Source organism: Lampris incognitus, chromosome 5, assembly GCF_029633865.1.
Source record: "Lampris incognitus isolate fLamInc1 chromosome 5, fLamInc1.hap2, whole genome shotgun sequence".
In the NCBI taxonomy this organism is placed as follows: Eukaryota; Metazoa; Chordata; class Actinopteri; order Lampriformes; family Lampridae; genus Lampris; species Lampris incognitus.
The window spans coordinates 29542487-29556656 of NC_079215.1; the positions used below are offsets into that span (position 1 = coordinate 29542487).

General features: G+C 42.6%; 1 protein-coding gene across 1 annotated transcript in view; it reads left to right on the top strand.

Annotated features, from left to right (window-relative positions):
* Nucleotides 1-14170, top strand: part of fam13a (family with sequence similarity 13 member A) — an 89497-nt gene that overhangs the window by 43303 nt on the left and 32024 nt on the right. The window contains exons 9-12 of the mRNA XM_056280463.1: nt 2640-2681; nt 11950-11991; nt 12214-12399; nt 13554-13719. Of these exons, the coding sequence (XP_056136438.1) occupies nt 2640-2681; nt 11950-11991; nt 12214-12399; nt 13554-13719 (436 nt within the window). The remainder of the gene's footprint in view (nt 1-2639; nt 2682-11949; nt 11992-12213; nt 12400-13553; nt 13720-14170) is intronic.

Below are 14170 nucleotides of genomic sequence, written 5' to 3' on the forward strand. Positions count from 1 at the left end.
TTAGGTTAGGAAAACCTCAAACTCTATGCTTTAAAGTATGCGAGGAATGTCTTGCAATCATCATCATCCTTCTAAAAGCTGTTGATTTAGAAGTCCTGGGTTTTCTAAGTCAGGGGGCGAGAGCTGGTCTCCAAACTGCTATCTGTGTTCTCCTCCTCACCTGTATGGTAAAAAATATATATATATATTGCATAAGAATACCATCATAAGAAGTCCTTTATGACTGTACACCTACAAAGGGAGTTATTCCTGGAGTTTCAAGTCTGTATGTATAACTTAAATCATATGTTATGATTGTTCTGAGTGAAATCCAGAACAAGAAGCCAGGCTCAGAGAAAGTGGCTGCATAAATGACATTGTCAATAGGTCTCTAGTTGAACATAATGAGTACGATTCATAAAAAAAAAAAAGTAGAGCGAGCTTGTCTTTGGTAGTTTTCCGTCATCTTCTGAAGCAAGGATCAGGGCTTTTCCCTGCACAAAGCCCCTTTTTATCCCCTTGGTAAGGTAGTAGGTAAGCAGGATTTCCGTTTTTGCAATTGATGACGTCACATTATTTTAATACTTCTGCCAGACTGTATAACACCAGCTCAGAACAACGGGGTGGGCTGACATAGTTACAGCCGTGCTGTCCAAGGAATATTAAAATAGGAATGAATGGTGAGCTGCATCTGCCACCCTATCCTTGGTCCAGAGGGTTTATATCAGAGGAACCCACACACACACACACACGCACACGCACACACTCACATTTACTGTAGATGGTGTCATGTGAGAATCCTTATGAGGTTGAATGAACTTTGGCCCATTTTGATTCCTGTCTGTCTTGAAAACCAAATCCTGTTTTGTTCTTGGTCTAGTGCAGCCTGGGACGGTAGTGATGTGTTTTCCTCCCTTTGACACACAAGGTCCGTACAAAAAGCCACACGAAGGCACGTCACGTACCCAGAACTTCTGAGCCAGATATTGACTGAATGGCCCTTTCAGTAACAACCCATTCATCTCTGCTCAAACATATTTACAACCCATGATCAGAGTATTAATCGTTGTGTAGTGGCACAAGAGCCTGAGCCTGTCAGACAGAACCGGCACAACACAGTATCTGGACCTTGTATTAGAAATGTCAGTGTGAATTCTTGTTTGGGTTTGGTTGATGGAGGGTTAGGGTTAGGTGAGGGGTTCACTGGATTCCCTGTCATGTCAGAAAACATTTGATGTGAAAAGCTTAACTAATAAAAACAACTTTTGGAAATATTGAACAGTGCCCCCACGTTAGTACACAAGCAGCAAGTGAGAGAGAAGCATTATTTACAACATATTGTATTATATGTTAATGAGTGAAAATAGACTCGTACATATCACTGATATCTACCTGGTACATGTCATTGTTTGTTTGTTTTCCACCTCTCCTTGCCAAATCAAAACCCTTTCTTAACCTCGAACACTGCAGAACTTACACCGAGGACGTTGAAGCGTTGTGGTGGCATTTGTGAATGTGTGACCACAAAGTTAGTGTGACTAACCGGAGCAGATCAGAAGATGTGGTCAGGGAAAGTGAGTTCATAACGCTCTTCCTTCCGTGAACCCCTACTTGGGTGCCTGCAAGTAAACCACACAACTTTAGCTGCTACTCAGCGGTAAACAGTAGGAGGTTGTGGTTGTGTTGAACGGCTCCCAGGTGGCAACTTATTTTGTTCTAAGTGTAAAAAGCAGGGCTTTGGTAGAAAAAAAAATAAGCAATGTGTTTTCAGCAGACTGTTCCTTGATAAACAGGATGGGCTGAAAGCCTAATTTGCATACTTAAAGTGTCACTTTTCCACAGCGGTGCGAGTATCCTTGGCCTCGGGAGGATATTTTCAGCGCTTTTGAGGGAAACTATTTTCCTTCTTTGCCATTTTCAGGTCCTCTCTGTGTCTCTGATTCATGTCCGAGTTTACAAATAATTCAAAATCAAATACACTTGAAATTCGTGTTACTTGATCTCATGCTTTGAGACACTGAATCAAGCGCTCGGTCGGCCGAACACGGGTAATAAATGCCTCAAATTTAAACATGAGGAACGGTAATGAATTAACCGTGGCAAACAGCCTGTTTCCAGGCCACAGACAGAAAGAACACAACAGTGAGTGCGTATTCAGTAACTAGCTACTGGTATTCATTTGTCACAATAAGCTTACAGTTCATGTTTTTGTTTCTGCCCTCCCCTCTTCTTCTCCTTCACCAGAGGTAATATGCTGTTTAAATTTCGCAAAGGAGAGCAGGCACTTGTGAAACTTCCGCTGAGTGTCAGGACATGTAGGCTTCTGGCGACTTTACCATTGAGTTCCCTTTATCATTGCATAATTTCATTATGTGTCGCTGGCCTTAATTCAGTGGCAGCAAACCAGCTTGTATTCCCAAGCTGTAACAATTTCTCCACGGCTCCTAATAATTATGAGAGACAGGTTCAACAAAGGCACTGATGTGTAGCACCATATAGCTATTGTTCTGCAGACAAAAGACGGTTTCTCAGTCCTATTTTCAGCCCTGGCAGCCCTCTTCGGTACGTGAGCTCTGGCTGCTTTTTATCTTAGCACATCATAGCACTCGATAGATCCCGTACTTAAAGCTAAGTCTGTCCCCTCTGTGCTCACTTTTCAGCTCCAAAGAAGAGGAGAGACCAATATCTCCTTTCTACATGAGGTAGGCCTCCTGTCTCTGGGTCCAAAGTGTGTCAACGAGAGAGAGAGAGCATGTTGTTTTGCAGAGGTGCAGGGGAAGCTGGCTGCATGCTGTACTAGTGCATTGACAAAAGAAAACAATAGAAGAAGTTAAAGGGGGGTGTGGGGGGGGTCATGAAACTCACAGCTTAATTTTGTTGTGGTTTGAGCTCTGGAGGGTACTTCAGTACTACATACTGAGTAACAATAAACATGTTGTTGTGGGTTTTGTTTTTTCCCCCCTGCTTAATTTGGGATCAGTTGAAATGTACATTTTACACCGTGAGGTAAAGTAGGTTGTCAGAGTTGTGGAGAATTATAAAATAAAGAAAGAACATGCAACCAGAGAACTTATACTATATAGGTCACATTTTGACAGCAGTTGGGCCCCCATCATAAAATGGACTATAGTAAAACTATAAGTTACAAATGTAGATCTAATTATTGGTGGTATAAATGATCAAAAAGCAATTTTACAAGATTGTAAAATTGCTTTAAATGTGAGTTTTGAGTTTTGACATAAAGAAAAATGACCGAAAATAAAGTTTGGTGGCGGCTAACTCGCTTACATGCACTATTGGATTCTTTTAATAATTTAGTAAGGTTTTGTGTTTGTGCTGTACAAACAGGTTTACAGTATCTGGTTATGCAGTAGTTCACTTCTCAAAGCGGTGGAAATGTGGGCCAGCTCGATAAAAGGTTTGCCGGTTCTCCGGCTGAGCACCGACCTAGCAAAAGGGTATGAGTCAGGGGTGTGGCGTACAATAGTCTTTATCTGTCACACAAACCTCACTACTGGCTTAGGTGTCATTCTCTTTCTTTTCCTCTCTAAAACCCGACTCGGCCCTTAATGGTATTTGCACTCACGTACAAAATATACATTTTATTATTATCAGTTATTAGATATACATAGGTAAGCAAAGATCTTTCAACACACACAGATATGCACGCACACTCGAGCTCTGTCTATATAAGTAGTCATAATACTACAATACATTTCATAGTACAATAAAAAGTCAAAATACTATGTCTTTCTGTCCCCTTGGCTGGTGATTATCAATGACCAAGTCCATGGTCTACTTGCACTCTGTCACATACACACACAGTACTCTGTGTGTGTGTGTGTGTGTGTGTGTGTCTCTCTCTCTCTCTGTCTTGCTCTCTGACTCAGCCAATGGTCTACTTGCTCTCTGTCACATAACATACATTGTCTCTGTGCCACATAGGGGCTTAACTGTGGCCCAGTCAAAAACAGTACAGCTGGCTGATTTAACTACTCAACACCAAGAGGTAAATCAGATTCTGGCTAATATCTGACTGCGTAAGACTGAATTAACTGAACTGACGCCCCTCGGGTACACAGTGTAGAGGATTTAGCTAGTAAGCATCCCGTGTGATAGCTTTGGTGGTGGGAACTGGTCAGGGCCTTCTTCATGGTTTATGTTCAGGAGAACCTCTGTTTGTTATGTGTTATGTTGTTACAATCGCACACATATATATACACACACATTGGAATGGAGTGGCAGATGGATCAATCCTCAGTCTTCCTGTGTACCTTTTTTTTTTTCTTGGAATTTTCCCCCTTTTTCTCCCCAATTGTATCTGGCCAATTACCCCACTCTTCCGAGCCGTCCCAGTTGCTGCTCCAACCCCTCTGCCAATCCAGGGAGGGCTGCAGACTACCACATGCTTCCTCTGATACATGTGGTGTCGCCAGCCACTTCTTTTCAACTGACAGTGAGAAGTTTTGCCAGGGGGACATAGCGCCTGTAAGGTTCATGCTATTCCCCCCTGTTCCCCCTCCCTCCTGAACAGGTGCCCCGACTGACCGGAGGAGGCGCTAGTGCAGTGACCAGGACACATACCCACATCCGGCTTGCCACCTGCAGACACGGCCAATTGTGTCTGTAGGGACGCCTGACCAAGCCGGAGGTAACATGGGGATGAAAACTGGCAATCCCCGTGTTGGAAGGCAATGGAATAGACCGCTACGCTACCCAGACGCCCCTTCCTGTGTACCTTTGTTGTTTTTTTATTTATAGCATTGTCTTGAGAATGATGGCATAGTATCATCATTCTCCTGCTGATATATACCTCATGTGAAAGCCCCAAGTTGGAATCATATCGAGTCTTCGTCAAAAATAATTTGCAGCTATCATAATCAGGATGTCACCTCTAGACAGTTTGCATCACCAGAAACACATTTATCAAAGTATTAACTTATCTGAGTACCTTAAAGGTATTAGAGTATGTCTTGTATCTCTGATGATGGCGTTTCTGTGACATCCTACCTGAATGAAACCTCACTGGCAACACCAAGTGAGAGAATACGAGAGAGAGGCGAAGAGAGAATAGCTGTAAGTGAGCAGAAAAATGTATTTTGCCACTTTTATTACCAATGAGAATTATAATGTTAATTACAAAGAAGTCCAAAATCATAAACATCTTAACAGCAGCCTATATTTTTAAATGCACTTGCAAATATTTTGGAGGAAGGAGCAGCAACACCCCCCCCCCCGAATCTACACAGTCAGTACAAATAAAAATTAACTTAAATGTCACCTTGCGAGTGACTGAGTGAGTAAGTGAGTAAGTGAGTTAGAAGCCAGGTTCATTAGGTGCTTTGTATCTAAAAATTACATGATGTAATTGTATGTATAATACAGCTATGACAACAATAATAATGATCACAATATCATAATCAGTCCCAAGTCACATTTGTTAATTTCCCAAGTACATGAGCAGACTTTGCCCATGATGCTTTTATTCTCTTATGGTTTGTCACCATAGCAACAAATATGCTACTTACACACACACACACACACACACACACACACACACACACACACACACACACACCTTTTTTCATTCATTCATCTTCAGCCGCTTCTCTGGGGTCGGGTCGCGGTGGCAGCAAGCTAAGTAGGGCACTCCAGACGTCCCTCTCCCCAGCAACGCCCTCCAGCTCCTCCTGGGGGATCCCAAGGCATTCCCAGGCCAGTTTGGACATGTAGTCCCCCAGTGAGTTCTGGATCTATCCCGGGGTCTCCTCCCAGTTGACCATGCCCAGTAAACCTTCAAAGGAAGGCACCCAGGAGGCATCCTAATCAGATGCCCGAACCACCTCAACTGGCTCCTTTCGATGCGAAGGAGTAGCAGCTCTACTCTGAGCTCCCTCCGGATGTCCGAGCTCCTCACCCTATCTCTAAGGCTGAGCCCAGACACCCTCCAGAGGACACTCATTTCAGCCGCTTGTAGCCGCGATCTCACCCTTTTGGTCACTACCCAAAGCTTATGACCATAAGTGAGGGTTGGAACGAAGATTGACTGGTAAATTGAGAGCTTTGCCTTCTGGCTCAGCTCCCTCTTTACCACAACTGTCCAGTACAACATCAGCTTGTCAATCTCCTGCTCCATCCTACCCTCACTCATGAACAAGACCCTGAGATACTTGAACTCCTTCACTTGAGGCAACAACTCATCCCCAACCCGGAGGGAGCAATCCACCATTTTCCGGTAGAGAACCATGGTGTCAGACTTGGAGGTGCTGACTCTCATCCTGGCCATTTCACACTCAGCTACAAATCCCCCCAGTGCGTGCTGGAGGTCATGTTCTGATGAAGCTAACAAAACCACATCATCTGCAAAGAGCAGAGATGCAATTCTGAGGTTCCCAAAACAGACACACTCCTCACCTTGGTTGCACCTTGAGATTCTGTCCATGAATATCACAAGCAGAATCGGAGACAAGGGACAACCTTGGTGGAGTCCGACACCCACCGAAAACATGTTTGACTTTTTGCTGAGAATGCGGACACAGCTCTCACTTTGGTTATACAAGGACTGGGGGCAGCAACGGCCCTGGTACCCCATACTTCCGCAGTACCCCCACAGAGTGTCCCGGGGTACACGGTCATAAGCCTTCTCCAAGTCCACAAAACACATGTAGACTGGCTGGTCAAACTCCCATGCCCCCCTCAGCACTTCTGCAAGGGTAAAGAGACACACACACCTCAGTGTGTTAACTCTCAATCTTGACTTCTAATTATGTAATATAGGAGATAGTCTCAGTTAAACAATATAAGGGATGTGCCAAAGTAAATTTTTCAAGTCGACTTGTCGTGAGATTGTCTCGGTGAACAGTCGACTAGTCTCAAGGGAGTCCTATTAACTAGGTTCTGCTTTTCCCCCAATCTGCTTCCCTCAGTGAAGAGTTAAGATCGTTGTCTAGGCCTTCAAATGTTCACAGTAAAGAGATGCATGTATAAAAATTGGTATATCAATAATCTGTTTAATTTTCACTATAAGTTTATTTGCCCCATAGTTTTATTTGCACCATAATGTGTCACGGGAAGCACCGTGCCACTTCCTAGTGACGAACATTTCCCTCTCAAAAAAAATGGATGTCACCAAATTTATTTGATTTAATCTGAATGATTAAGAATAGTCAAATCCTCCATCGGTTAGGAAAAAAAATCTAAAATCTTCAAAAATTCTTTACTAGCTGACCAATGAGGGTAACTACTCAACTATTATTTTTTTTAGCCATCCCTAAACAATATACAGAGAGGCAGTATGTTATTAAACACAACAATTCAACTAGGGAATTGCAGGGAATTTAAATTGCATTATTCACTGGCCACTGGTACTGTTCCAACCTGTTTCAAGCATGCAGTAGTCCAGCCCCTCCTGAAAAAGCTCAATTTAGACCCCACCTTACCTAGTAACTACAGACTTATTTCTTAACTTTCATTCCTGTTAAAGCTTCTCAAAAAGGTTATTCTCAGTCAATTGCTGCCCTACCTACACCGAAACAACATCTTGGAAAGATTTCACTCAGGTTTTAAGGTTTCTCATAGCACAGAGTCTGCCTTGCTGAAAGTCAAGTCAAGTCAAGTTAATTTTATTTGTATAGCCCAATATCACAAATTACAATTTTGCCTCTTTGGGCTTTACAGCAACACAACATCCTGTGCTTAGACCCTCTCATTGGATAAGGAACAACTCCCTAAAAAAAACAACCCTAAAGTGTATAATGACCCGCTTCTCTCTACCAATTCCGGTGACTGTGCCATTCTAATTCATCTTGACCTCAGCATGGTGTTCGATACTGTGGATCATGATATTTTAATAGACCATCTCCAGTACAGGGTTGGTGTTGATGGCTCTGCCCTGAAATGGTTCACATCCTACTTCAAAAATAGAAGTTTCTCTATCAACATAGGCAATTTTCCTCACCCCCTGCTTGTGTCTCAAGCGGGGTCCCACAAGGTTCTATCCTAGGTCCCATTCTTTTCTCTATGTACATGCTTCCCCTCAGTCAAATCATTCAAAAATACATTTCCTTCTACTGCTATGCTGATGACACTCAGCTTTATCTTCCTCTGAAACAAAACGACCAGTCTAATCTAGTCAGACTCATGAACTCCCTTGAGGACATTAAGTGCTGGATGGCACAAAACTCCCTAAAGCTGAATGAAGGCAAATCTGAAGTTGTCCTATTTGCCCCCCCAACTCGTTAAAGTGTATTTGCGCCCCCCCCCCGACTCGTTAAAGTGTCTTGGCAACCTGTCCACTCTTGTTAAACATCATGTCAAAAACCTTGGTGTGATATTTGATTCCGCCTTCAAGTTTCACAAGCAAGTTAACAAGCTGACTTGGGACTCCTGGCTGTCCCGCAATCTAAACGCAGGGGTGACCGCACGTATGCGGTTGCAGCCCCTAGACTGTGGAACAGCATTCCCCTCCCTCTAAGATCTGCCCCCTCCATCAACTCTTTTAAATCCCAGCTCAAACTTACTTTTATTCTATAGCATTTGAATCCTCCTGATGTGGCTGATTTCTGACTTGTGCCTATGTCCATGTGTTGTTTATTTGTGCCTACAAGCTATGCCTTGTTGTCTATGTTTGTGTTGCTTATATTTGTGTTTTAGCTACCTGCTCTGGTCTAGGGTTGGGTATCGTTTAAAAACTTTCGATACCGATACCGACCCCATTGCCTCCGGTTCGATACGATACCTAAACAATACTTTTCGATACTATATATTATGAAAACCTTATAGAATTATCAGCAAACTACTTTTCTATACAGCGAGCACCATAATTCATTGACATGTTGTGTTATTTTGGTTCTGTACTCTAGCACTTTGAGATTGAAATTGAGGTCAACAATGACAATGAGGTCAACGTGCAGACTGACATCTTTAATGTATGTGAGCCTATTTATATACATCATCATAACCGTCCTTACCTGTTTCATCATTGCTAGCAGTGGCACCAGAAGAAGACCCAGCAGCAGACATCCCAGAGCTAATGTTAACATTGGCAGCAGCACGGGCATTAACGTTATCAAACATAGAGCAGTTGTCCACTCGTAAATTTATCCCACGCATGATCAGATGTTTCATCATATTCAACGTATTCTCAGACTTGCATTTGATGATCGCTTTGCAGTGGTTGCATTTTATTGTGTCAGGTTTGCTGTCTATTTTTACAAAGTGTAGCCACGCTTTGGAACGCATAGTAGCTCACTGAATCTTGCCCGCCAGTTTTCAACTCCAACCAACGCAGTCACGAGACGCACGCACATACCAAATAGCTTCATGCTGATTTGTCAGTCAGTCACCTGTGTACAACAACGCTGGTAGTGATTGGCTGGCTGCGATAGGTTCATGTCGTCTACTGTAAAGTATCGAAATTTGGCACCATTTTTTTTTCCAAGTTGAGCTGGGATGTTCAATCTTCTTCTTGCGTATGGAGGATAAGCAAAGCTTGACTCGGTTTTCTCTTTAGCTTTAACATTAGGCATATTTATTTAGGCAAATACAGCAGGTCTCTTGGCTCTCTACTACCGAGTACGGACTCTTACAACAAGCTTACAACACGCTGTCGCACACAGAGAACGTGGCGACGTCACATCTGAATGTACCGTAAAGCCTTAGACAGAACAATAATACGTCTGGTACCATAATACAATGAGTAGGGGGCCATCAAATAACAACACGTAACACCCATACTTGCATTTGATGATCGCTTTGCAGCGGTTGCATTTTACTGTCAGGTTTGCTGTCTATTTTTACAAAGTGTAGCCACGCTTTGGAACACATAGTAGCTCACTGAATCTTGCCCGCCAGTTTTCAACTCAAACGCAGTCACGAGATGCACACGCATTCCAAATAGCTTCATGTTGATTTGTCAGTCAGTCTCCTGTGTACAACAACGCTGGTATTGATTGGCTGACTGCGATAGCGTTCACATCGATAGCGTTCAAATTTCGTAAAGTATCGAAATTTGGCACGGTTTTTTCCCAAAGAGTCTGATACTCGATAGGCCCGAGATATTTCAGTTCGGTGCCATATGGGCACCGTTTTCGATACCCAACCCTACTCTGGTCTGTACAGCACTTTAGTCAATGTGGGTCGTTCTTAAATGTGCTCTATAAATAAATCTGACTTGACTTGAGTTACATTATCATTGCATAACAATGAATTTAGTTTATAACCAAGTTATTTCCTGCGTGTGTTTCTCTCTTTTGACTGAGCTGGCATTAGGTTCCCATTCTATTCTAGGGGTGATTACACTGTCCTGTGTGGTCATCCATTTAGTTTGTCTCTTGGACAGTCCATCCTCCTTTCTGCTATATCTGGTCACTGTTGTGAAGTGATTATTATGACCCATGACCCACTAGAGACCTAGTCTCTCTCAAACCAAACGCACTCCATACTCTTGTGGTTCAGATTTATAAATAACTTAGTGGTACAAAACCTGTTTCCATTTATCATCAACAGTATAACACTTTCCACTTGTGTTACATGCGGGGGCAGGCAGCTGTTTTGGTACCACAGCAGTCTAAATGCGATACAGAAAGACATAACAGAGTCTAGATTTTCCCATAATGAACACAGATAGATAATACTGCTTATTTTGTTCTTGGTTGTCATTAAATGTAACGACAGTTTATCCCATAATAACGGGTTTAAAGCCCTTCACTTGAAAATCTTTTCCAGCACACTTTGTGAATATTTCCAGGCAAATTGGATATTTTCAGAAATGTAAGATTTGGCAGTCTGCCTGGATGATTTGTCCACACTGACCAATTCCTGGGTTATCATAAATCTCTTCCTTTGGCACAAGGTTTGGTATGTTTCTGGGCAGAGCTAAATGAGTGACTGTCTTGCCCTTCAGCAAAGGAAAGTTTAGGAATTTGTCAGGCTTTATGTTTCTCATGACACTAGAAGTGTGAATGATTTATAACAGACATTTATGAGGCATAGTAGTTTCAGTTTTAGTCTTACATTAGTGAGTTATTAACCCTTCTCTGTTGTTTTAACCATTTCAGTTGAGCCTAGACATTAAACAATGAAAGGCCTCGGACAATTTTAACAGCTATTTAGGATTTAAATTTGTGAATGTTGAATCATTTCATAATCACATAACAGGTCTTGGCACCATTTAATCTGATTAGTTATCTTTCCCTGTAGTTTTGATAATGCTTACCTGTCAGTAGGAAAATACACAGCATATGTCACCTTCACGCAGCACTGGCCCCTCAATCATTATCACATCCTCATATCTTCCTGATGGAGCAGACCTCAGCTAAGCCGTGCTATTACTATCAACACCTATGTGTATGGGAGAACTCCCAGGTCACCCCTGTGCATGTTGATGAAGATGCACTTAGTAAAGGAGGCAGATGTGTTTTGTATCATGTGGTCAAAGTTACTACAATTGACCTTTGCCTTCTGAGGTGAATTGAGTGTCATATCGCCCAAGTTTTAAATGCTTCAGCTCTCCTTCACTAAGGATTTCCCATTGCATCAAAACTCTGCCAACACTGCAGTTTAATTTGAGAGAGTTGGGAAAGTTAACTGGCCCTGCGGGCATATCACAAACAGACTGTGAAACCTGAGCATATGCCATCTCTCACACAAACACACAAAAATGCAGGTATGCACGCACGCACGCACACACACACACACACACACACACATACACATACACACACACACACACACACACACACAGTGTATGAGTTCTGAGAGAAAGCTAGAGGGTGAGAAGAAAACGAAAGATGAGTTGAGGGCCAAATAGATGAAGATGGAGATAAACAGAGACACATATAAGACTTAATGGTAGTAACTGGAGCCAGGCTTTGCTCTCACATGAACCCTCATATGGTTTAAGCCTTGCTGAAGTTAACACGTTCTCACACCCGCAGCCTGTTTTGACTCTTAAACCGTTTCTCTCTCCAGCACTCACCTGTCCCCCATTCACTGCAGACCGGATGTGGCAAAGTAAGTGGAATGTCGTACAATTGCCACAATCAAATGCAAAAATGGTAAAAGTGTTAAAATTATTTACAGTAAGGCCAGTGTTCTGCTCTGTACTGCTTATCACTCCCTCAGTGGCTGCTGAAAGAATATCTCATATTGTCCTGCGTCCCTACGAGGAGCACAGCATAACGCAGGATATGTTTCAACTCTGGTGTCTCTCCCTGTCCTCACTCCCTCTCTTAGCTTTCTGGACAGGACTATACGGTCAGCCGTGGAGCAGCACCTCTTTGATGTTAACCCCATGGGAGACCAAAGCTTAGAGGACTCGGAGCTGTCCCCGTGCCCCCTGGTGATGCCCACCGCACGACAAAGACGTCGCCACCGGAGAGAGCAGCAAGAGGAGGGCAGGACACGCCACCAAAGTAGCAGGTATGGTGGCTTGCATCGTCTTGGAATTGGAAGGGAGTATGGCACTCACACGAGGGGGCAGTTCGCCAATGTCGAAGGTGCCAGTCAAATTACAATAGGAATATACTAAGTACTGAAATTAAGCACAATAGTGTGCCACTGCTAACCTAGGGTTTGAGTGCAGTGACTGTAAAGGAAATGACCACAATTTTCAACATTATCTATATGTTTATGTTGTAGGGATAAAACAGCCATGACACTGATGTTGCTGGCGAACAATCTGTGAATGTGATGAACCTCCTTTCTGGTTTGCTGATAAGATAAGATAAGATAAGATGACCTGTATTCATCCCTGAAAGGAAATTCAGGTGTAGACAACAGCAAAGAGGGTAAAAAAAGACATAAACAGAGGTAGATAGATAGATAGTAGAGGTCAGTGACCTCAAGATCAGAACAATACTAAACCTAAAATTAATACTAACAGTACTAAACAACATCATAGATATGAGATAAGTCTGCATTGTATATGAAAATGCAAATAACACCACATACCACATGTAGCATTGTTATTATACAGCTGTATGTAGCGTTGATGTTCACAGTTTCTTTTAGAATGCAACCTATCGGTATGGCACTGGGGGACAATTTTCTGCACAATTTCAGTGGCGTTTCAGAGACAGAAGATTCTTCAGTATTATGGCTGATAATGGAATGTTATCCATACAACATGTATTGAGAGATAATGTTTAAAATCGTGATTGTTTCCCTTTAATGCCTCTTATTGGCCTTTTGGTGGCTGCGGGCCTTTGTAAGGAATTTATCGTGGGGTAAAGGCTTGTTCATAGACATAACAATGGCTTAGCAGAACAACGCTAATCCATGTTGATAGAGACATGGAAAAGTGCGGAAGAGACAGTGACAGGTGGATTAGAAGATTTCAAAGCGACACTAAACATTAATAAGAGCGTGGCACATGGTAAATAGACTTAAAACCAAAACCAAACAGGGTAGTTGTTGCTTAAGAAGATATAAGTAAATGAGCTCCCAGGACGACCTTGGCATTTGGTTTCCCTGAGGCAATGGCTACAGTGTCACCCTGACTGAAACTCAGTGGAGAATCAGAGGTAGTGAGGGTTTTGATTTCTAAACCTCTTTCTTTTCACCTTAAAAAACAGAGCGGCTGCCCTCAGAGCAGACTTCGACAAGGAGGATATCCCATCCATTGGTAGAGCTAGCATTAGCACTGTTGACTTGCCAGGGGAGGACACAGACACTCAGCCCAGTAGATCTAAACACAGTCCAATGCTGGCACAAACCACTGACGTCCAGGAAGGCCATGCGGTGAGTCATCCCTCATCGTCTCTTTATACGTCTGTGCCAACATTCTCTCAGTCTCTGCTCTCTGATTCCTTTTCTTCACTGTCTTATTTTTGAGTATTTCCTCTACTTTTATTTTTTGGTCTTGATGTCTTCCACTTAATATCGTTCATTCACTTCGATTCATCTCTGCTTGTTTACTTGGTAAGCATTGCATTGTCACTTTTTCCCAAATGAGCACATGGTTTTGTTTTTTTTAAAGGTACAATCCTTAATTTGAATGTAAATAAAGCGGCAAGATACAAAACACAGGATTGGAAACCTGCTATCAGTCCCAAATTGATTGACAGGTCTCTTGATACAAAGACACACTAAACAACGGCTAAATCTATGCTGTAAAATGTTTGTTTACATCGGTAATGTTTGTAAATATTGAACTAAAACTAAGCCATATTTTCAGTCATGCTAGGTTGAG